Below are 25,328 nucleotides of genomic sequence, written 5' to 3'. Positions count from 1 at the left end.
CCTATTCAAACTTGTTATAATGCAAAGTAAAATCATATTAAAGATAATAAATTTTCATGCCCCGGGCAATAAAGAGATCACCTTGGGAGAGGAGTCAGAAAAGATTAATACATATTTTGGGGAGGTTTCCACTTAGAATAAAGTTTCAGGAACTGGCTGCTTTTGAGAAAAAGATACCAGGACAGAGAGAAATTTTCTCCCAGTTTAGCACCATTTCTCTTTAATGTTGCATTCTAGTATTTTCAAAATAAAACAAATTAATTTTTAAGAGAAAAAATACCAGACTGAAATTTCCAACGTGTCAAAAATAGTACGCCAGCATCCAGTAGTAGTACTTGGGAGGTATTAATGAATCTTAAATTCTGTCAACTGAAACTACTGCAAACATCCTACTTTACCCTTTCTGTTGCTACTCGCTACTCACAGGACAAGCACAAGCAGACTCTGACTTGCTCCACCTGAACTAATCCCAGGCCAGAGGTGGAGAGGAGTGTATGGCAGAAAGAGAATTTCATGCGTTAAGCAACTATATACAACTTCCCATCGCAGCTCAGATCTATAAAGCTCAGGGCAGAGGCAAAATCAGCTTAGGCCTACTTGCACCGACTACGTGGATGTCCCTGAGAATCTCCTATTTATTTTAAGGTTGCATAAATCTGTAAGTAAGCATTCAGATAATGATGGCATGTATTCATAGTGGGAAAGCAGTCCTTCAGGGATTTCACTGCTAATCAAGTTTTCTTTTTAAGCTGCACTGATGTCAGTGCTAACAGCTACCATGGCCATGCTGGCCAGTGGGTTGCTCCTTCTCAGCTGCAATAATACAGACGATTTTGACCTTTATATTGATACTTTGAAGGATGAAAAGGCAGAAAAAGAACTGATGATTGTTTGGGAAAGGAAGATTGTGGAGACCAGCTTTCAGAACAGTTGGTTTACAAACATGGTTTGATTTGGTTTTGGTTGTTTTTTTACCAAGCTGCAGACACACCCCTTATTGCAGAGATGTCCACCTTCCTTTTAATACACATCATGATACTAGATTTTTAAATGCCTGATGAAAATAAATAAATAAATCAGGGTTTGAGAAATGTTATATTTACATTCTAAAAAAATAACTATCTCTAGGCTATTCCGTCTGGTCCAAAGACTGATGTGGAGAGATCTTTCATTTAGAGATTAGACCATCTTCACATAAGCCATTGAATTTGTACCGGGCATGCAATGGCAGTACCTTTTAATTGACCATTAACCCAGGCTTCAGTAGAACTACTTGAAAAGCTTCATTTTCTCTTGTCAGCATATGGCATCACACAGTTACAAAATAGTTTGAATCACCTGTTTGCTAACAGCTACTGAAAAGCTAAGTTATAGAGATGAACTCTGAACGCATAAAAACCAAAACATGAACCAAAAGCCTGGAACTGGTTGTAACTTACTACAAACATAGAATACCTTTCAATATATTTTTCCTTTATTGTAATATCATGTCTTTGCTGCTTTAAATGAAATTCCCTTGATAAACTGTTCATTTCATGAGATTTGACTTTGATTTATCATTGTTAAACCATTTATATTACTTGTAATTCATCCTTCATAGATCACACAGATTCACAGTTCGCTTCTATCTTGTTCAAAATTGGTATGTTTGCAGGCTGCAATTAGCAGGGTGGTGTGGACGCTCTGTAAGTTTTTACTATCTGAGAACAATTTCAACAGCAACTTTTGGCCAATGCTTTGCTTAGGTAGATAGTAAAGAAAGTAACACAGGGTGGTAAACATTCCTTGCTTACGTTTCCTTGAGAGACTCAAGGTTAACGGCCCAGAAAGCAAAAGGGAAAACAAGGTGTCATGTTAAAAATACTACTTCTAAAACCAGCAGGAGTGTCTCACCAGTGTGAGTAGCTGCCCTTTTGAAAGCTTGCAGCAACTGCAACTATGGCAAAGGTACTTTCAATTGCATTGGTGAAACCTCCACATTTTAAGCCATATTTTATGGTTTTTTATTAGGATCAGATTTAACACACAGCCACTAAGACTAACTTGATGCCATTTTACTTAGTGTTAATTCCCTATAAAGAAAGGTTTTCCAGAATTCTGTAATGACTTTGAAAAAATTGTTCTCATCTTTCCCAAGTGGATTCCTCCATGTTGTGAAAGCTTCTGAGTCATACAACATGACAAATAAAATTTTTGCTGATGTAACTCAGACTAAGATTCAGACAGCGAAAGATCCTCTCTTTGGCTTGAAAATTGTTGGTTTCTTGTTCCCAACTTTACTGGTACTTTTTGTTCTGTTTTTTTACAACCTCAAATAAACCTCACCCTACAGTCAACTTTTCTCTGACATTTCGCTCCTTTTAACCTCCTTCACGCGATCTCTTTTTGGAATTGTATTTGCCAAACACTTCCCCCTCAGCAAACTCTGGTCTAACTCACTGTCCCCACCTTACCCCTAACTTTGCAAATGTGTGAAAAAGGCAGATTCCCGGATGCCGCCTGTCTTTGCCTGTTGCCCTTCATCATCCTGCCCCAAAGTGCAAGCAGAACAAGGGAGAAGCCTAGGTAATTCTAAACCCACCCACATTTCAGTTGGAAGGCCTGCATTTTGCTTCCAGACATGGTGGATTTGGGTCAGCAGCCATTCACGTTTTGGCGCCTGAAGGAAGGACTGAGGTGTATGTATGAGCACCTCTGCACCCTGCAGGCTCCGACTCCTGTGTTACTACGCACAGACCATCACTCTGGGCCACACTCCTACAGAAACCCCGTATCTGTGACCACCCGTGTGGCCTTGAGAAGCCGTACTGCCTTCCAGGCAGGCGGCCCCGGGGCAGGGGGCCCGAGGGGTCCAGGTGGGCCGCATGACCCGGGCGATGTGCATCGCTGCCCCGGCCCTACCAGCGGTTACCACGGCGCGGCCCCGCCAGGCCCGGCAAGAGGCCCAGCGACAGGGCCGGGGCCGGCAGCTCGGGGTGCGGCGTGGGGCCGGGCCTGCGGGCGCCGCTTCCCTCGCCCGGGTTTCCGGGCGGCCCCGCCCCGGCGGCGCGGCGCCTCCCCCGGCGCGGCCCGACCGGCGCAGCCCCCTCCGCGGCGCGGGGCTCGCTGCGGCTGCAGGCGCCAGGGACGCTGCGGCGGCCCCTCCGCCGCTCTCCCTCCTTCTCCTCGCGGGCAGGTGCGCGGGCGGGCCGGGCAGCCGCGGGGCTCCGGGGCCCGGCGGGGCGGCCCGCAGGAAGCGGCGGCGGCTCCGCTGGGCCCGGGCGGCGCGGCCGCCTCATGGCGGGCGGGGAGGGGGAAGATGGCTGCGGGCTGGGGCAGGCCGGGCCTGCTGCTGGGGCCGCTCCCCGCCGAGCGGCCGGGGCAGGGCCTCCTGCGTCCTCCTGAACGGCCGTGGCGGGTGAGCGGCCGCCGCCCCTCCGTGCTTGCCGCAGCGCTGGGGTTTTACTTAATTTTTCAGGCGACCGAGGGACGGGCGTCCCTGGCTCGCCGCTGCCCGCGCTCCCTGCGGCTGCAGGCCTGGGAGGGGACGTGGCCCTGCGTTGGGTCCGGGGCCTTTCCCTCCTGGGCGGGCATCAGGCCCACGTGTCGGCCGGTTACCGTTCCTGCCGGGGAATGCTGGCTGTGAAGCTGAACCCAGGCTGGCGGTGAGCCGCCCTGCGCCGCTCCTGCCCCAGGCAGCGCTGCTAACCCTTCCCTCGCCCTGGGGAGGTGTTTTTGTGGGTGATGCTGAGGGTGAGGAGCCCCTCGGAGTGCGCAGGTGTCCCCCGGGCCGTGGGTAGCGCAGTGCGGGGGTGAACGGGAGGCAGCACCCTGCCTTGTGGCAGCAGCCCGTGGTTAGGTCAGGTTAGAGTGAAACCACGCTAAAATAATTGTGTCAAGTTGGCATGAACATAAAATGTCCTTTTGCTGTTGACATAAAAACCAAGCTCTGCAGCTGCTTCTACAATACGTACAATATTGTAACTGCACACAGCTTATAAGTAATTCTTTACATTTACTTTGTTTTAATATTTTGTCCCCAACTTCAAAATAAACCTGTTACTGAGTTGTATCTTATTTTTGTGAAATGGAGCTCTTATTAAATGGTAAGGTGCACAGTCTATTGTGTTTCACATCAGAAAGCCTCCATTTTATGAACTGGGGCATAACACTTGGTTTAGACATGACTGTCACAGCGTAACTCTTGCGTCCAGACTTGTGCTTCCCCTGCACAGAAGACAAGGGTTATCTCTGGAGGGGTCTGTTTCGATGACAGGGTTCCCTTGTGAACCTGATGAAGGTTTTGGCCTCTAAGCCCTGCCTGTCTCCCTAATGCACGGGGGACCAAAACTGGCAGTGTAGGAGCTTTCCCTCCCTGAACTGCCACTGTGGCCTTTGGTCTTCCCTTGCTTGCATGGAAATGCAGCTTAAGTGGTGCCATGATAAGGGATCTCCTGTCGCATTACAATGCCTCCCTGCCCTGTGGTGTGGAAGCCCACAGAAGGTCTGGTGGACTGAGTCTCCTTGAGCAGCTCTGTTCCCCTACCTGTGCACAGGCACCCCCTTTGGAAAGGTTTCTGTGTGCTCTGCAGGACCATGAGCAGAGCCACTGTGTCTTAATGGCTGCCTCTTGTGTCAAGACCTGAAGGGTTAGTAAATGTGGGACAACCTGGCTCTGCTTTTCAGGCTAGGGCTTGCAGCCTTGGAACAGAATCAGAGACCCCACAGAATACCTTGTTGTAAACCCAAGTTACTTCTTCAGGTCTTAATTTTGGGTTGGTGCTTTTTCTCTCTTGAACAGGTTCCCCCTCCCCTCTCTAGCTTTATTCATCTTTTAAGTTCCTTAATGCCTGACTGCTATGATGCTTTTAAAGCTTACTGCTTCTGGGGCAAAAACCCACCTCAGTAAGGCAGGATACTTTTGTCTAGGAACAGCCAGTTCTGTGAAACTTGCCAAGTTGCTTATTTGTTTTCTTGTGAATGTTTTGTCAGTCTGTGACACAGTTTTTCCAAGTAAAAAGGTTGGTTTGTTTTGTTTTCAAACAGAAATGTTCCATATGTGGACAATTCTACCAAAAGGCTCAAACTTCAGAGGAAAAAGTAGCCATGTGAGCTTGCAAGGTGGCTTTAGCAATTCCTATCTGCATTCTGATACATGACAAGTTAATTACACCAATTACACCAGCAACTGCACAGAAGCTCTATAGGAAACTGTTGTAGTTGTATTGCAACTTGTGTTACCGTGACTACTTTATCTCTTGATAACTCTGTAATTAACTTGTCACCACTGTTTAATGCTTAACGTATGTAGAGAATCAGTTAATGGCATCACTAAAGGGATGGTAGCCTGAAGGAGAAGCTCATGCCCTTTGGAAAGGTTATCGGGATTTCGTTGAATGGCTAATTTAAGGACTTGTGCGGAAAAAGTATTAAGTTTGGTACAGAAAGTGTGGATAAGATGGAAAGGCTGCAGCAGAGAAATTCTATTTAAACTGACTTCGGTGACAGGGGAAACTTAGAAGAAATAGTAATGCAAAAGGTCCAAAGGGGAACGTGTTTGAAGACGTGGCTGGCTGTTTTGTAGAGTTCTTTTCCCATGCCATCAGGGTTTTGGAGGAGCGAGAACAACTGATGTTTATGAATTAAACCTTGCTATACTGGCTGCTACACCCTGGCTCATGTTCTAACCAGTGCCTAATTTCCGTGTGAGCCATGTCCTCCACCTCTGATACAAAGGGTGACATCCTCGCCTGTGGTGACTGAAAGATGGTTTCAGCAGTGATGGTCATTCTCGTATTGGTGCTCTAAATGCTTCGTGGGATCAAACTGCAGGTCCCAATTTGTTGAGGTGTTCAACATCAGCCTCAAGACTATTGAGCCATGCTGCCTGGGATGCAGTTGACCTAAATTAAACTCATTTTCTGTAAAAAGAGCAAGGCAAGAAAAGCTGCACTGCTTGTGATAGTTGTTTACATTTCTTATTGTATATTTCACAGAACAATACTTTAAATTCCAAATGTGTGAAACTTTGAAATATATCCTGAAAGCATTAGTATTCAGTCTAATGCTTTTAAAGATTTCCTGCATTAGAATAATTTCCTGTTTGTAACACTGGTGAAGTCAGCAAGTGCCTAACATGCTCTGTCTTGCCCATTCCCAGAAGTTGTTGGGTGAAGCTGAATACACATCCCACCAATCGCATAACTCGTAAAAGCAAGCACTTGTTAAATCTATTTGTTTTTATTATGGACATTGATCTGCCAGTGGCAATAATGCATTTATGGACATTTTTCTGCAAGCACAGCGCTGGTGGCAGTTTTTACTGACAAATTTGAGTCATATGGACAGTAGTTCAAAATACGCTTACTTTATTGACGGATTGTGCAATTCTGTAGTTTACCAAGTGTTCATAAGATATCTGGGCTGTTGAAGAGAATGTAACTAATGGGAAAATGTGGGACAAAGTTTTAATTTCAGGAGGCTTGAAATCTTTTAGGTGGTGACAGGTTTCAGCATGTTTCTTGGCTGGTTTTGTGAACTTTTAACTTCTTCATTAATGCACTAGTTGAAAAATTAAATACCTGGTTTGGTGCCCTTACTGCAGACTGCCAGTTCTTGAGTTCCCTACCTCTGCTGATAGCTGTGAAGGTTGCTGTTCTACAAATCTGTGCTGGCAACGGCTTCGGTTGTGCAAATTTATCTGAAGGTATGATGAGCAAAACTTTCCTGAAACAAGAAAAAAATGCTGTGTTAATTTTTGTCTCCTGTAAGGCTAACACTGTCACCCAGTACAGGTGTGTTTGGGCCAGCATTAATATAAACGTACCGCTGGAGGAACAACCAAACTACCGAACCCGTATTGAAGTATATTCCAGAAATACAAAGTGCATTTTTAAAACTTAATGATTTACTCATGTGGTCCAGACTGCTGTTTAAAAAAAAGGTATATGTGTTTTAATTTCAATAGAGCTTGTGTGGCTTTGGAGTTTTATGGAAGTTGAGTAATTGTGAAAGTTTTTTTTCATTGGAAATACAACACCATTTTAATGCTTTTTGCTAATCCTTTTTCAAGCTGTTTCCTTGTTTACTATTTTATATGAGCAGAGCAAAGCACCCTGTCCTGATGTCTGTCAGGACTATCTGCTTTATAGTGTGCCAAATTAAACGGTATAAATAATTTCAGGTATCTTTTCAAGTCACTTGTAAAACTGTGACACACAGCTGACATTCCTCCCAATGAAATAGAGGTTCTGAAGGTGATTAAACATACTTACATCTGAACAAGTCACCTTTATTCTCAAGGAGGAAGAGGGGAGTTCATTGATGCAAAGGTTCTGACTTGCCCTCTGATTTTCAAGTGAAATAGGAGTAAAATAGCACTGCTGACAGAAGGCCTGGAGTCTGGAGCAGCTTGGCAAAGGGGAATAAAGAAAAGTTCTGCCTCTTAAAGCAGGAGCTGATGGCATCTGTAGAAGCAGCAAATGTCAAGGTCCAGTTGCACTGTATGTTCACAACCCAGCGTGTAGCTGAGCTGTGGGTCTTGGAATAGGTGGCTGGGGATGCTGGGCTTGGGCTCAGAAACTAGCTTTTATTTTACATTTGGAAATCCCATTTCTGACTTCGGAAGTTTGAATCCCACTTTCTGGGTGGCATGGTGGTACACCAGTAAAAATCAGTAAATGCTTCTTGTTTTTATAGTACTCAGTAGCTCTGTGCAGTTGATACCACTGAAGGTGGGATACTGAAGAAATGGTCTTACCTGATGGGTGTGTTTTCAGGTTTTAATTATTTTTTGAGTGCCACTTTAGTGCATTATGATCAGATTAATGAAATACATATTTTAGTAAAGTAGTATATATTAGCAGCGCAGCCCACTGAATTCAGACTTGCTTTGTTTTCTGAATCATGCCATCTACATGCACCAAGTGTAAATTTAACTCCCTCCAGGTAACTCTGCATTAGCAGATAGCAAGTATTAGTGCTGTCTTGTAAATGTTGCTGCTGCATAATCATCATTCAGTAACATGTAAATTATCTGACTGCTTTAGATCAGCCAGCACAATGCAAACAATAACATTATCTTTGGGTGTTTGTGCATTCAAGTATGCAGAAGGTCTGTTGATTAGTTAAACTTTTTAATAAACACCTAAAGTATACTTGAGGCACTGTTAAAAGATTATTTTTTTCTGTTTCACATAAAAAACCAGAAGATGGACTGTATGGCTTCTAAAAATACACATGAAATGCAGAAACTTGCTTTGGCAGCAGTGGGTTGGCTATGTTGACAGTACATTTTTAGACTGTCGGCAGTGGCCTGCAGAAATAATTCATACAGCTTCATTTTCCCTTCATTTTGCTCTATTGGAGCTTAGTGTGATCAGATACAATGTAGTGGGAAGGGTGGAGGGGAAAAAGGGAAATCCCTTGCACGGTCTCCGATTGACAACAGAAATACCTTTGGTTATTTGCTGACTTCATGAAATACCAAGACTTCTGGATAATTGAGAAATGAAATTGACTTTATTCAAACCAGCCACGTTTTTTTCTTTTTTCCCCTGGAAGACAAGTGAATTAGTTGGTTTTCATTCCTGCTTAGTGGGCCTGGGCCATCACCTCCTTTTAGCTTTGAGGCTTAGGCAGTTGGATGGAAGGCTTGTCTGGAAAGACAAGCTGGATCTACAGCCAGGGTTGTGCTTTCAGAAAGTGAAATTGAGCCCCAACAAGGCAAAGTGGTTAATCTGAGAGAAACTTTTTTAATAAATGCTTGTGTGTTTCTGTTTTTTTTTTTAATGGAACAGTGGTACTATTTTGTTTTTACCAATTACATCAGTTGCACGTTGGTGAATGCACCTTGTTTTGTCGTATTGGTAACGTGTAGGGCCTGGATTAGATTCCTTTGCAGTTGTCTATTTTGTGCAGCGGTATTTGATTCCATAGTGAGAGTTTCTAAGAATATGATTAACCCTATGGGTCATCTTATAATGTAATTATTAATGATTGATTTTGTTTATCCTTGAAATCAATATGAGAAGCAAAATGGTTTGGCATATATTTGGGGTTGATTTCTAACATTCAGTAAACATGATCTTGTGACACGACTAGTATTGGTTTATTACTCAGAACATGTTTGATGAATCTGAAGTGTGTAATTAGTTTTATATAATGATGGTGATATGTGGTGGTTTTTACATGACTCATGTTAATATGGCCAATAGTGTTAACATCTCCTGCCACTAATAGTTAGGGTGGGGATGTATAGTAATTGATCTTCCTGGGAGTGCTGTAATGTAAAAACAATTCAGGCTGTTTGAAGTATATTTTACAAGTGTGCATTGGGCCTTTGGGATGTTATACTGAAAAACCCAATTGTACAGTTACCATGGGAACCCAATTAGAATAGATTGCTTGGGTTTTTTTCAGTCTTTCATCTTGACCAAAAATCTAATGTACTTTAAATGTTTTCATATGGAATTTTATTCATATACTGACTTGATATAATAGCTGGTTTTAAATTTTAGTACTGAAACCAGAGAGTATTTTGTTCTGCGCATCCCGAGGACGTGTCTTTCAAGGAGGATCTTCTTTTAGTGTTTAAAAGTTGATGAACTGAGAAAAATACTTTTTATGAATCTAAGAGTTCTTACCATAGTGCTGCCATCACATGTACTTTTTCCGGCTGCAGTCCTGTGAAAATAAGCAGGAAAGTATCTTAAAGCCCAAGGACTTCTGTGCTAGACTATCAACAAAATATGGCTGAAATTTTTCATGGCCTTTAAGGATCTGATTTTTGATGTAACCTCTGACTTTTCTTTGAGGTTTTGGTCTGTTGCTAAATGCAGAGGTTTGGAATCCTCACGGGGGGTTTGATTTATTGGCTTCCTGTACCATCTCATCTCCTACTGTGCAGGAGCTCCTGTTCAGCATCTGAAGGCATTTGTGTATCTTCAGGTGTCTCGGGAGCATCCTGCTGCCTGGCTGCTTGTCAGCATGGCTTCAGCCACAGCACAGCCCTCGTGGGAACAGAAGGTCTGGGAAACTTGAGCACATTGCGACTGAAAGGCCAAGGGGAGCTGAGCCCGGAGCTATGATCCCACAGCTCAGGTCTGAGGGAGGAGCTCAGTGGGAGATGGGCTTCACTGGTCCTAGTCAGGCAGCTCTGAGCTGGTAGGGATGGGGACAAAATTACACTTTCTTTTTTGTTTTTCATCCCCCCACCCCCCCCCCCCACCCCCCCCACCCCCCACCCTTTGTTTATCCTACTGTCTGCAAATGCAGGAGAAAATTTTTTGTCTTGGTGAAGGGGTCACTGACAAGAAGGTTTCAGTCTTAAGACAGGTCCAGTGATTCTGGTGTCTCAGTTTCTGGAATGTGATCTAGGATGAGGTGTCATGATTGAATTTAATCAGTGGCAATTCCTGTGCCATTCAGAAGAGGTATTGGGTTCTTGTCAAAATCAACCTTAGCTGAACCCTTCCACTCAGTGTGAAAAGAAGTTAGTGTATGTATTGGCCTCTTCCAACGAGACAGTCTTTGCAAGGCTGAAATACATTTTGGAGCAAAGTTTTGGACTTTCCTAGCCCTCTGACTTATAGCAGTGGTCTTCTACAGTTTCCCTCTGTTTAGCTGCAGGTCGTCTTCTAACCACCGTGGCTTGGGCATTACTGGCAAGTTACCTGTCATCAGAGGGAAGCCATTCTGGACTAGCAGGCGGTTGAGCTCAACCTGAGGTAGACCTATGCCGTGAACACTAATCATTCTCTGGCTCTCCATAGGCACTGTGCAGCCTTTTGATTGATTTGCCCTTCTCAGCCACCAATCTCACCAAGGTCTTGGTGGTGCTAGAAGCTTCTTCCCCCAATTTATCGCCTTGTTTCTTGTGACTTACCGGCGGGAAGAGAGTAACTGTTGTGCTTGTGAGGTGCTAGTTAGTCCTTTTGTAAGAATCCTGTCCCTTAAAGCTGCAACCTGTTTCCAGTTCTCTTCGAAGTCTAACCTCCACAAAGCTGGGTGTCGTTTCTCTGCCGAGCGCTGCATCCCTTGCGGCTGTCTGTGCTTGCGTTCAAAGTCAGTTTGTATTCTCTGCTTCAGCAGGTGAAGAATACTTTGTGAAGACCTTAGCAAACGTAGATGGGTCTAAAGTTTTCCTACACTGTAGAAGCTGGGTATCTTTACTTACGCTTTTTAGAGACTGTTCTGTTGAGGAAGTGTCAAGGGGAATTGCCTAAAACTATTGAATTTTTTGGTGGCTAATCTTGATTTACTCTTGATCTCTGCATGGATTGCAGTTAGAGGTATGCGAGCATCCTTATGAGGGTGTTGCAGAGATTTTTTGACAACCATTAATGCATCATGTGGAACCTGGCTAGCAATTACACTGCTGTCACCACCACAAGTGAGATGCTATTTAAAACAACTACTTGAAATTTAACTTGATTTTGGCATTTGGCATGGTTTCTTTCCTAAACAGGAAGAGAGACTGTTGCAAGTAAATAAAAAAACCAAAAAATTGTGATGAAAAGGGATGTTTCCTGACTAGTTTTGTCCCAGAGATGTTTGCTGGGCTCTGAGCTCCTTAGGTCAGGATGAATGCCTGTTGTCTGGCTGCCCTGACAGAGCAGCCCTTCATCCACCCATGAGCAGCTGCTCTCTTGGGAACACTTTATTTCCCAGTGGGAAGATGGGGAGCAAGTGGATCTCACCAGAATCCAAAGCAGTGTGCACCACCAGATCAGCTGGGAGGAGATGGGAAAAGGGGGTAAGTAACTGTTAAATGGCAATTATTTAACAGTTGGCACAAGTGAAGCAAAAGCACATTAGGTGCCAGTTCTTCGTACAGGTCTGTCCAGCCTTTAGTCATATTCAGGTTGCATAAGATGCAGGTGTGTCACAGGAAGGCTTTGGGTTTCCCTTTTCTGGTGGAGGTGGTAGATGAGCCTTCCCTGGGTTGCCTGCCATGGTGCGAGTGGCGCTTTGATGGTGGCCGGTTCTTGCGCAGCCGGGGGGAGCAGCCGGGAGGAAGGCTGGCTGCCGGCTGCCATCCTGGTAACGCGGGGGGTGCTGGGCTGCCACTGCACGCCAGCCCCTGCCACCTGCACGCCAGCCCCTGCCACCTCGGTGGCTTCCCTCCTGAAGGAGTGTAGCGAAGGAGGTGTGCATACTCCTGGGTGTCTGGATGTAACGCTGGCTTGAGTCAGCGCAGTTCCACGCTGTACTTCTCTTTGGTCTTTGGCCCAGGTTTGAAACGAGCTTCTGGATAAATTTGCTTTTCAAGGCAAATATTCTAGCTTTACCCTTCAGAACAATCCGAAGAAGTGGAGTGTTGCTATGCACCTTGAAAGTCAAAGCTCTGAACTGACGATAGAAATAAATTGCTATTTTATTTTTAGCTTATCACAGGTATTTTAAGTAATATTATTATATTGCTCATGTGCCTGACTTACATTTTAAAATGGAATGAATGATCTTTGCAATGCCTACCTTGCAAGGGTATGACTGTTAATATATTCAAAATACTAATTATTCAGGATCTTAATTTTAAAACTCTTAAAATAATTAAGATGTAATATTAAGAATAAATATTACTGTCTTCTTGTAAGTGGTTTGGAAGTGGGTGTAAGTTCTGTTTGTGCCTTGGATTTCAAGGCTTGATGTGTTTGAGAGGACTTGGAAAGCCTCAGATATTCACATAATTTCTTTTAAGCTATTTATAATTTCTAAAGTGGATACAGTGCTCCTCCCCTGTGGAGTAGTGAGTTCCCCGTCTTGAGTGGAAGAGTTCCCATTGAGGTTGGCTTTGAGTCAGGACTCTGAAGCTGAGCTTTGGTGGATAATCTCCCTGATTTTAAAAAACGTAATGTTCATAGCACATCTTTGCAAAGATGTAGTGATCTTAGCTAAATATGGCACTGGAAAGAAAATAGAGGGGGGTAAAACGAAATGCCGAGGAAATACCCATCATACAAAGGGGAGAGCAAAGATGAACCTGTTAGATTTTTTGTTAAGGATATGTAAATAATGATACTGTTTAAAGTTACGATAGTTGAAGTTAAGATTTCTTAGTGGTTTGCATTCTGCACTTCTTAAACCCAGAATATAACTAAATTACTTGCTTTCATGCCTTAAAATGTATTATTTCCTAAATTACAAAGGGCTGTTTATTTTACTGAGTAACTTGGAAGTGCGTTACTGCCTGTACATATATTTCTTAAATTAATACTTTATCTTTTAAGCCATTCTTATTCAAATATCGGAGCTGTGTAGTACTTGTTATGAAAGAAGTCTTCAGTATGTGCCATCTGTTGATTATTTTTTTTTTTTTTTGACTCATAACAAGCAGAAGATGACTTAATGAACATTAAAATTCCTGGTTGCTTGTGGTGAAAAAAATCAAACTCCCTTTTGAAATTATAGCTACTGAAACCTAGGGCTCATTTAAAAAACTGATGGAGTTGGTTAGAAGAGAAACGACACCATTGGCATACAGTTCTTCCTGTGGAATTCAAATTAAATCACAATCTAACTGAGAATTTTTTTCCTTACAGGTGGAGACCTTTCATCTACCATGGCATCAAGGCTTGTTCCAAAAGTAAGTTTATAGTAAAATACCCTTGCATTTAGGTGTGCATTGAAAGTCCAGCATTACAAAAGAGTTCACGTAACATAGTTTGTTTTTTCCCCAGCGTCCAGCAGTCAGTATTAAGAATCCAGTTGACAAGATTGATGCTGCATTGTAAATCTCTGTAGCTCTGTCACGGTTGGTAACAGGCATCAGTGGACCTTTCCCCATCACGTACCTATCTGCCACAGAGCATAAACTAACAGGACAATGCTGCATTTTCAGTTGTGTTAGCTGCTACCATTTCCTAATAAGCCCCTCACTGAAAAAGAAACGCTTAATTTTGAGACTTGATGCTTCAGTGAGGTAAGCATAGATCAGTAACATTATAGTAAAATAAGAAAACATGTCTGTTTATCAAGACATTCAGAACAATTTACCAAAACAAAGACATCAACACATTTTCAGTTGATAACCATATTGTTCAAATAAATAACATGAACTTTGACGATATGAGTACACTTTTTATGTGGAATATCTATTTTTGTAGCATTATTAGTGCTTCTCTAGGAAAATATTTCTAGTACAATCCAACTTGCATATTGAGCTATTCCTGCTGGCAACTTCTATCACTGTTAAAAATGTCTTAATAGTGGCATCTCTTATGGTTTTAATCTGCTTTATGCAAGGTAATGTGGCTTAGAAAATTTGACATATTCTGTGTCTTCTGCCCCTCTGTAGAAGATTTTCATTTACTTTTCCACGAAAGAAAATTGTTTTTATTTTTAAAAATAGAATGGTTGAGGAAGAAATTAAGGAAAATAAATTCTTGCTTCATTTATTTTTAAGCACTCATCTGTTTAGTTATATTTATGTATCTTCCAGTTTTAGACATCTTTTAGGACATACCTGGAGGTACCTGGAATAATGGCAGAGAAATATTTGATTATCTTCTGCACAACCAGGCATGGTAGGAAGAATTACTAGTTCCCTCTCATTCAAAGCTAGATGTGATATAGCTGGCAAGCGACATGAAACTAATAATTTATTATCTAACCTTTTCATTTCTCCCACTCTCACTTCTAGTTGAAAGGTACAGCGTTAGCTGTTAGGGGAATTTTCCCCTTTTGATATGTGGATAGCAGAAGGGTTAAGGTAAAACAGGTGAACTCCCACAGTCCCATTTGCCGTGGGGAGGGGGGCGGTCTGCCAGGGGCTGTGCAGGCACAGTCCACGCTGCTCTGTCTGGTCCTGTTTCCCCTCGTTCTGGATTCATATTAAATTTGTATGTAACGTAGCTCGTGTTTCTTTAGTGGTATTTATAGTATGTGACTAGTTTACAGTTTTACTTTGAGCACAGCCACGCGTTGGTGTGACACAGAATATATGTCTGACATATGGTTTTTACAGAAATCAATTATCACCGATGTGCTGAGCAGTTTTTAAGCAGGTTGCTGAAAAATGGTTCCTGAAAGCAGCCAGACGTGGGCATTTTCCACAATCGCTGTATCTGTCTCCCACTCCATCCATGATTCTGTTGCATTGACCAAAGATGTATGTTGGGTTTGTGTGGAAGAGGCTGAAACGTGGCCGTGGTTAATGTGTGTGAGCATACATCAGGAATGGCTCTCTGTTTAGGAGGGTTTAGGGTTTGTGGTGTTCTTATGACAGTGTGGCAATTTTTCTGTTTCATTAGAAACTTAATTCTAAATATAATTCTCTTCCTCTCTGGATTTCTTGTAGTTACTAAATTTAAACTTGGTAAATAGATCCTTGTACTGTGATGCTTTGCTCTCTGCTAATGACAGTGAAACGCTTGTCCATGCTGTCCTGAGTCAAACAGAGATTAGTAACGATAGGAAAATTCAGATGTGTATGCCAAGACGATAATAATGTGGTTTTCTAACAAGTCTTTTTGCCGCCTGTCTTGTGTGTGTATTTTCCTGTAGATATATTTCTATTTTTAGGGAATGCTTAATGCACAGATTCTCCTTCATTTGTTTAAAGCTGTTCTACTCACTTCAAAAATGTCAATGAAATCCTTTGCTTGAACATAGTTCATATTACTGACTCTCCTTCAGCTTAAGGAGCACTATTAATGGGTTTGTTCATATTGCGTAGATTTATTTTGTTACTATTCTCTAGCTCCTACTCTTCAGGTATAGCTATTTTGGTATTATAAAGAATGATGGATTATATAGGAAAGTTTCTTTTGAAGCACTACTGATATTGTGCAATGCACTTGGGGGTCAGCTACACTTGACTGATGCATGATTTATCCGATGTCCCTGCCACTTTCTGAGATAAAGCTGCTATTTTATCAAAACTGCCAGGAAGTGTGATTTAGAATTTATACACCTCCTTTTTCAAATAATTGTTCTGATTACTTTCTGGCACGGCAATAAAATGATAAAGGTAATTGCACACAAATGTGAGATAGCACCAAAATACAATAAAATTAACCTGAATTAGCTTGACTTGTCGATGAGAAGTATTTATGAAATGTATTTTTGCAATAAAGGAGACTGATATTATAGCTGGAAGGTGAGTTATTGCCTTAATGTAATACTGTTTGAAATTTAAAAAAGAGACTGTTACAGTTGAGGGTGATTGTGCCTTTGAAATTAAGTTGAAGTGATTCTTATAATTGGCAGCAATAATGCATTGTGAAGGTAATATCTTTTATTGTGTTATGCCTAGTTGCATTATCTTTTATTTAGCTGGTCCTGACTTCAGCTCTGCAGAGAACACAGGAAGGAGCCGATCAAGAATTTTGTGGATTTAGGTGATAAAAATTTGAAATGTTACCTAATATTAAAGTAATTCTTCTGCTAGGTTTTTTTCATTTTTAGCCTATTCAGTTTCCCTGAACCTGATACAATTCTCATTTGATTAAAATTTCATCTCTTTCCCTTGCATTAGAGTCATTGCCATATATTTGCATACACAGCTGAACCCCGCAACAGTAGTGTGCGTCAGTCTTGCTGTGGGTATGTATGCATGTACATCAGGTGGTCATTTTGGCAGTGAGATTTTGTATTTCTCAGTGCCTCGAAGTATAACCTCCTCTTACTGAAAAGTGTATACACACTTTTACAGCAAGCTCTTCAGTGGTAATTAAGGAGTAGATCTTAAAATGTTGACTAATATCTTGAGTTTATTTTGAAGTAATGAACACATCTGGAAAATCCAGACAACTGCATAATGACTTCTCATTTGGATGAGACTTGTTAAAACTCAGACCAGTTACAAATAGATACTAATTTTGGGGACCCTCTAATTCTTAGAGACAGCCTTCTTTATCTTTGATTCTTTAATGTGGTACTCATTTCTTTAATTGTTGGGCAACAAATTCCTTCCAGTTAGTGTTTTATTCTATGTTGAGTGCATGTTAAAACACTGGAAAAAGTATAACATTGCTTTGTAGTGCATTGTGCAAGTGCTTCAGAATGAGTCTTTTGGCATATGATTTCCAGTCTAAAAATAAGGGGTGGGACGGGGTGCTTAATCCCTTTGTTAGATCATCAGTAGGGTGAGAATGATGTCACACTTCCATGTTCCGTGGTTGATGCACCAAGCAGTGTGGCTTACAGCGTGGTTGTTGGCGGCATTTACACATACCACAGCAAGGAACGTACACAGTTATGACTGAAGTCTTCCCTGTTGGTGGCATAACTTGATTATTACAGAAATATCTGGCCCTGTCCTGTCTACTTTTTTCCCCTGTTCTTGGCATTCCATTTCTAATCTAATTCTGCTCTAAATCATTATATCAACTCTAGGCAGCCCACAGTTTCAAATGAGATACCCTAAGGTAACCAGGTGACTCTAAGCTTAAGCCAGGCTGTTTCATTTTTCTTTTTTTTTTTTTTTTTTCCTGGGCACCAAGGTGCACCAAAGGGATGGCATGACCTGATCTCACAACCATGGTGCCAACCCAGCACGATCACCAATTTGAACAGCTTATTAACACTGCACTTTCTAATGACATTTTACTTGTATGCTGCATGTAATGGTTTGATTTATTTCAAAATGTCAATCTTAGCTTCATGCTAGCAATGCAAAATGTTGTAAATATTCTACTATATATATGGTTTAAACTGCTCTGTGGTGACAGCAATGGTGGCTACACTTGCATAGCATTTAAGTTGCCTATAGAAGTAATAGCTGGGGAAAGACACAGAATGTGTTTACTTGTTTTTGGAGAGGTATTGGAGGAAATAGTACATCTGAATTCCAGTTTAAGCAGTCCACTAAGGTCTTGTGTTTAAGTATTTGCTGACAGTGCCTCAAATCAAAGCTTGGCATGCAGGCAGTAGATGAAGTAGAAAATGCACTGGAATGCGCAGTCCGGAATGCAATAGGAATAACCCACCTGCCTCTTCCAAAGAAGTAAAATTTGTTTTATTACAATTAAAATATCCTTTAAGTAAAATAAACAAAGTCTGAGATCGCCCTGGTAAGTACGCTGGGAATTTGTCTTTTGACAGACCAGGATTACTCCTGTCTGCCAAAGCAACTGACTGAAGATGCAGCCAAAGAGCCAGAGGCTACCACTGCTTGGAAATACTCTTTCATAGCTTGGCATTTTGGGGTCTTTTGATTGCCATCCAAAGAGGATTAGTAGTATAATACAATGGGACAACAGAAACTTGCTTTTGTTGTCTTTGATTGTTTAATAAAGACTTATGTGTTTGCTCTTGTTGAATACTTTTAAAATGCTGTAGAAAGCAAATGTTGCTCTCTGCGTGAACATGTATCCCTCCCGTTTGTCGGGGGCTTGTGTGAAGTGGGCCTTCTGATAAGTGAAGATGGGGACTGATTTTTAGTGGCTGCTGTGCCAGTCTATATTCGTATACATTCAAAATATGCAGCTTAATTCTGTACCTTCACGTTTTTTAAGGGATTAGTTCTCTGGAAGGTAAAGAAATCGTCGTATCACCCCAAACTAACCCTGGATTTGCTTACAGTCTGTCTGACATTTCCCTTCCAAGCCTTCCCTAGCCAGGAAATGAGTAGGTTTTGTTTTCATACCCTCTGAAGTTACAGGTTTGGCTTAACCAGGGTTAGATTTACTTAGAGAAGCATTGGAGGTATTAGTAGAGTACTGCAGTATATTTCAGTGCAGCTTTTGTTTAAAAGCCTTATCTGGATTACAGTCCTGTTCTTCAGCTGTGGAGGTATTTATTACTCTTGCAGCAAGGAAAAATATATGTGGACCTGATATACGGTGCTTTATTCTGGCAAGCTGGAAGTTTTCTTTGGATCCTATATGAAGAAGAAATACACGCAGTATAGACAGTTATTGTGGGATGTGTAGGGGAAGAAGTGGCTTATGTCGAGATGGGTGGTCATGGGGTTCACAAGAACCTGTGGACTGGTATTTTATAACATCAAAATTAATTTTAAATTTTATTTTACTTGTTAGCCAATTATATAGATAGAATTAAATCTGATTAGCCACCATGATGGTGGTTTTGTTTCAAGACTGTCTTCCTGAATTTCAGCAATGAATGCAACACCTTTTCTCTTCCTCAAAATTTAATTTTTGTCTTAAATTAAAAACTGGGGGGCACTTGGCTTTCCTTGGACTGACAGGTTTCCAAGTGTTTGAAGGATGCTGTGTATGATGTTCAGGTGCAACAGTACAGGAAATACGTGTTACCTTGTCCAGAATTTCTTTTTTCATTAATTAATGAGCAATATTGGTAGGACTACCTTATCTTATTTTCTTAGACAAGGAGAATCCCTGCCCTGGGTTCCAGGACAATTTTCTCACAGTTTCAGCAGTACAGATTAAGATGTCAAACCTTTAGGGACGTGTTTGGATCAGGGCATCCTAATAGCTTTGGAGTTCACTCCATTATGTTAGTTGGAAATATTTGGGCTCTTTCTCTTAAGAAAAAGAAACAGCTTTTATAAAAGTTCATATTCAAGCTTTGGAAGAAATGAAACATTTCATAAGCAAAAAGACTGAGAGTTGAATGTTTCTCGTTCTGTCCTAATTTCTATTCCAGTATATTAAATGATTTCTGGGTATGAAACTTACATCTACCTCTTCCCTTCTTTCCTCCCCACACTGAAATTATTTGCAGTACATAATTCTTTTTTCTCTTGAAACAGTAGCACCCGCTGTTCATTTGGAAGGTGAAGATATAGACGATGAATCAAGAAATTAACAGGAGCAGGCTTTTAGACTTGTGCTGTGATTGCATGTTGATCGCATGAATCCCATGTTTTTTCCCAGTCCTTAATTTTTTCTCTGCTTTAAAACACTGAGTGTAAGAAACGGCTTTCTCATTTAAGACTAGCTGCATAAGGCTGGAAAATTACCCTCCACACTGAAGTGTGTGTGCACAAATGCGTTACCTTTACTATTAATATCTTTTCCCATATTCTTAACATGCAATGGATTGTTTCCTTTTAAATAAACATGCAGAAACCAGTAAAACAAATACAGGAAGTTTTAAACTATTAAGGAGATGCTGAGAGAACGATAATTCAATGAAAACCTAGGATGAGTAGACCAGTGCCATGTGTAAGCTGGCCAGCAGCCGTGCCGAGCCAGGGGCTGTGGTCAGCCTCGTTCCTCATCTGTGCAGCCCCAGGTGGGGTGGCAGAAGCTTTCTGCGGTTAAAACGTTTTGCAGGGTTAGGGATTATGTTTCTAAATTATGATTTCACACAGTTGTCTTTGTGATGCTAACAGGAGATGTTAATCACTGGAATTTTTTCTTTGGCTGTCTCAGTATGGAACAGCAATAGTGCTGTTTCCCAAGCCCCAGTGAAGGGTATGACTGCAGTGGCAACCATTAATTGCCCTAATTGCAGTGCTCGCTGCTGCTGTATCACCTCAGTGATACGCTGACCTTTACATTGCAGAATAGATGGGGTATTAGTAAGCAGTCAACTCCTGTCTGTTCTACTGACCTTGCTGCTGTGGAGTTGTTGGAGATGGACCCATCTCACTTCTTATGGCTTGCAGCGGTCCCTGGCTGGTTTTGCCTTGACAAGTACCAGTGATGTGATTTGATAAGAACTTTGTTATGAGAAGGATGTAAACTTACTGGATCAGGAAGAATGACTGAGATGAAGTAGCAAATTGCCAAACCAGTCCAGGTGCCTGTGAAGTATTCCCCTTAAATTTAAATCCAATATTTCAAGTTTTCACTGAATTTTAATCCAGAACTTGAATCAATAACAAGCAGGTTTGAGAATACTGTGGTACTCAAAAGAAGGACATTTAAAAGTCCAGGACTCATATTTCTTTCCTGTAATTATGATAAAGAAGCAATGTTTATTGATCATCCTCTCAAACCCAACAAATTCCTGGTATTGCTTGTTGGCAAGTCACTGATGTTACATGGCATCATAGAAACAGGGTAGGTGCTAGAGAATTATAGCTCATACGCCAGCTTCCTAATGCAAATATGTCAGAACATTGAAGTGATGAGTCTTTAGGTTATATTTATATATTCATATATTATATGAAGAATAGGAAGTAAATGAACAAGTTGGTACTTTGTCACACCTTTAGTGGGATGGGCTAGCATCAGCACTCGCTGGATAAATAAGTCCAGAACTTCAGCTTGTACAGCTAAGAATCCGTAGGATTTGTACTACTAATAGGTGTAGTGGGATTTGGGATCGTCTCAGACAATAGGTGCTGACAATCATTTGTAGGTTTTTGAGGCCGGTATGTAGTTACATCCTAGCCCAACATTGGAGCAAGATCACATGAGAAACAGTGTGGCAGATGAGTGGGTTCTTTATTTTTAAGTAGTAACTTTAATGGTGTGGAAGAACTAAGCAGAGAATTTTCAAATTTGCAGCAGTGACTAGTCTAGAAATAGTATAAAAGACCAGTTCTGCGTTTGAGAAATGGCAAGTGAAATAGGGGAAGGAATTGTAATGCAATTTAATCTTGTTGGTTGTATTTATATTATTGGGTAGCTCAGCAATTAGCACTTTCTGTTAATCTGAAAGGATCAAGAGACCCAGTTCTTGGAGGCAACTGTGACATCTCACTGATTAATGCACTTGGGCTGTCTTGGTTTAAAGAGATAAAATTGCAGTATGTGTGAGGACGCATTATGTTTCGCTGTTGAATATGTTATGTTTGCCTTGATTCTCAGAAATATTCAAGTAAAAAAAAATCGTGAGGACTTCCATTTGAAGTTCAGCCACATGCTATAGCCTAATGGAAATAACCTGTTAAATCAGATGCAGGTGGTGGCAGAGAGGATTATTATTAATATTTTGATATGGTATGGTAGGTTTATGTTGTTGCTAAAGCAGAGTGAAGGAAATAGAAAAACCTGTGGAGGAAGATCTATCAGAGATAGGGCTCTGGCTCCTTCGTGATGGGCCGGAGTCATGCGCTTGGTAATACTGAAGGGAAAAAATGGGAAAAGGTGACATCCTTGGTCTTTTTGACCACAGCCTTCAGCCAGAACTTGTTTTAAGACCATTTCTGATACCCTGAGGGCTGAAGACTTGTGGTGGGTGCAAACACATCCATGGGCAGTACTGTTGCATTTTTCCAGTGGAGATCTGCAGCCTCTGTGGTTTTAACACTTTACATGTGCATTGTGAGATCTTTAAGAGGAGAACACAGGAAAAGCTGGAAAGCCATGTTGATGAAGATATTTTGCGTTCTGTCTCCCCTCCAGCTTGGTAACAGTGATTTGGGGCACGGTGCTGAGGCGCAGGGTGTGCTGTGAGGTTTGCTCTCTTGGCTTGGCTGCCGGAAAATGTAAACCTCTCAGGAGAACGTGAAGCATGGAAACGCTTTGCTGTGGATTTTTTTGACTTTGTTAATCCTTGAGATTTCTCTGCATTATTTTATTTTGCCATTCCCCATTATGGGTACGAATTACATTCTAGGATCTCAGACCAAGCTACAGTGAAGGCTTTTGGGGGTTTAGGACTGGAACATAGAAATTAATTTTGAATTATTTACTGTAATGTGAAGGACCATTAATGCAAATTTAAATAAAATCTGTATTTAATCAAATGGGTGGTATGTTTTAGTACTGAAAACCTTGGCTGCTGCAAGGCTGTTAAACTGAGTTACAGTGGGAAGTGTGAGAGGTGAAGATTCTTACATGCAAGTCATCAAGCTAATGCTGGCTTCTGGGTTCCCGGCACCTCGTTTAGGAGATAAAACTCACTGCTGTTCTGCATCCTTAGCATCTGAACCTTAGGAAGAGCAATTTGAGCAGCACATCTCTGTTTCGTAGCAATGCTCAGTGGTGTTGATGTGTAATTTAGGGGACCTTCGCCCTTCGGGGGAGTGTGGTGCCACCCAGGCACATGCTGTTGCAAAGTCATGGGAGCATGCCTGGAAAATGAGGCTCTTCTGTACAGGACATTAACTCACAAATCATGCTAATATTCTTGCTGATAAATCTTCCACTGTGAAAACCTTTTGATACTCATCTGTTATTAATGACAAAAAGGACTTAATTCTGTTGGCTAACAACAGTCTTCCAGTTTTCTATAGAGTTTAGCAGTCTAGTGAGACACAGGCTTGCATGCACTGCAGCCACAGGTTTTTTCTGTAGCAAGTCTCCAGGGGATGGCAGAAGTATCCTCTCTGAAAGTCCTGGTTTTTTTCAACTCAAGTTATGGGAGATTTTGACACAGATTTGTCGGTATTATGGCGGAAAGGGTGAGTGAAGGTGGAGTTCGTGCAGTAACTGATGAGAATTCCCTAAATGATTTATTTACATATGCTGGCGAAAAAAAGGCAGTTTATTTGGATCTATTAGATTATTGTTTTAAGCTGCCATTCATTCCTGGTGCTCACAGCTTCAACAAGGGCGCTACAAGGAAGACGGTGTTGAGCAGATTGTTCCTGTATTGGAAGGGTGTGGGCAGGAGCAGGTTTTCAGTGTCCTGCAGCAAATGGTGTCTAAGCATTTGGTAATTTCAGCTGGCCAAGTTCAAAGGCTGTTTATTTGCATCTGAAAACTGTTGCAATTTAAACCTTGAATAAAATTGTCCTTTATTTTAAAACGGGACTGCCTGCAGGAGCATATCATTGCCTCTGTCTTCTCTGGCTCATCTTAGTAGCTGGAGGTGAACAGCAGAAAGGCACACTAGTGTCTGGGCGCAGTCTAGCGTGCATCTTGCATCTATATGGTGACCTTCATCTTTGAGGCTCCCAACCCAATTGCATATGTATGTGGATATATGTCATGCAGTTTCATTCTTTTATAAAAATAAACCTTCTAAATATTGCTGCCCAATGTGTATGATAAACAAGACTGAAAATACTAGTTGTACTCACTCAAGGTTTTCATCTATAAAGCTTAGTTCAACTTGGTGCGAACTCATAGGGTTATTTATAGTTTTCTGTTACTCACTGCATCCTGTGTTTTGTTATAATGAAATAGCTGTCCTCTGATCACTAGGTTGTTATGTTCGTGGAGTACATGGTATGAGGTTCAGTGCATCTAGTTTAGGGCTGTCATACAAATAAAAATGAAGAATGTATACTGGTTTTCCCGATACGTAAATTTTCATGTTGCTTTTTTATTAAGTCTTCTGCAGTGAGGTGATGCTCCAGAAAAAAGTTCACCCGTGTTGTCTCTTTAAGGGGGAAGAAGGAATGAGGAAAATACGCTTGAAAAGGAGAGTTTCTTTGTGACACCAGCAAACATTTGATTATTTAGCAAAAGGCTGGTTTGGATTACAGTCAAGCTAAATAAACCATTAGGAACCTGCAGTTCCTCAAGCCTGGCACACTGCACAGAACTTCTCTAAGCTGAGTAAAATTGTGCTGGTTGCTCGCGTCAGTAACTGTGGAATTGTGTAAGCACTTCCCAAAATTCAGAGCTTTATGTTTGCATTTGCCCTAATGGGCAAAACTGTCTACTTGATTATTTTTTTTCTTCTCTCTTCACATTGATGATATTACTTGCAGATGTGACTTTGTTACATAGCAGTTAGTAATGGGATTTAAAGATAAATTCTCTTATTTTGGGAAAAAAAAAAATGACTGTGCAGCTGCAAGCAGTGGTCAGCTGTAAGCCATCATGCATAGATTTTCCTGTCTCCTGATGCACCCCTAGCCTGTCATTGGGCTCTTCAGTCTTGTTTCCCAGCTTCTTAATCACTTGTGCATTTCATCTGATGCTTCCTGAAGTTTTCAGCATTCATCCTCCTTGCTGTAGGCAGACGTAGGTGTCGTAGGTGAGGTGAACTTCAGACCACGTTGGGGTAGGCTATAAACTTGGGTAAATGCTGGGGAAAATAAGTTTTGGCGGTTGTCTGTGGAGACTTTTGGTTCTAAATATTGCAGTACAAAGTGACTTTTTCAGGTGTAAGGCAAACTGCAAGTTAGTTCTGTGGTCTGAGTGACTTTAAAAAGCAAGAAAAAAACTTGTTGGTCTCAGTGTAACCGAGCTGTTTGATCGAGTTAGCTTGTGCTGCCTTACAGTTTCTCGGGTTTCTTTATTCTGTTGACTGTTTTTGTCCAGTTTCACTTGAATTTAGCTCTTTGCAGCAAAGGCTTTTTTGTGCTGGTTGTGCAGCGCCAATGGTGATGTGGTCCGGATCCTATGGTTTGGTGTCTGGGTGACTGCAGTGAACATACTTGTGGTGTTCTGTCCTGTTTCTCTCCTAGTGATTGTACAAACCAAACTGTAAATACAGCTCAAACATCTACTGAGTCAGACTGTTTTTTATTTTTTTTAGCCAAGATGGGTTTGACAAGTATGTTATTGTTGGTCTTGTACAACACTGAGAAATGCTTGGCATCTGTTTCCAACTACATCCTATCAGTAATC

The 25,328-nt window shown here is 41.5% G+C and overlaps 1 protein-coding gene across 1 annotated transcript in view; it reads left to right on the top strand.

Moving 5' to 3' along the window:
* Window positions 1-3,039: 3,039 nt before the first annotated feature.
* MGMT (O-6-methylguanine-DNA methyltransferase) overlaps window positions 3,040-25,328 on the top strand; it is a 168,686-nt gene continuing 146,397 nt past the window's right edge. Inside the window, exons 1-2 of the mRNA XM_037398955.1 lie at window positions 3,040-3,175; window positions 13,521-13,564. Coding sequence (XP_037254852.1) covers window positions 13,541-13,564 — 24 coding nt within the window. The 5' untranslated portion in view covers window positions 3,040-3,175; window positions 13,521-13,540. The remainder of the gene's footprint in view (window positions 3,176-13,520; window positions 13,565-25,328) is intronic.

Source organism: Falco rusticolus, chromosome 9, assembly GCF_015220075.1.
Source record: "Falco rusticolus isolate bFalRus1 chromosome 9, bFalRus1.pri, whole genome shotgun sequence".
Lineage (NCBI taxonomy): Eukaryota > Metazoa > Chordata > Aves > Falconiformes > Falconidae > Falco > Falco rusticolus.
The sequence above is the reverse complement of the archived record's forward strand: the minus strand, read 5'-3'. Positions and strand labels throughout refer to the sequence as shown.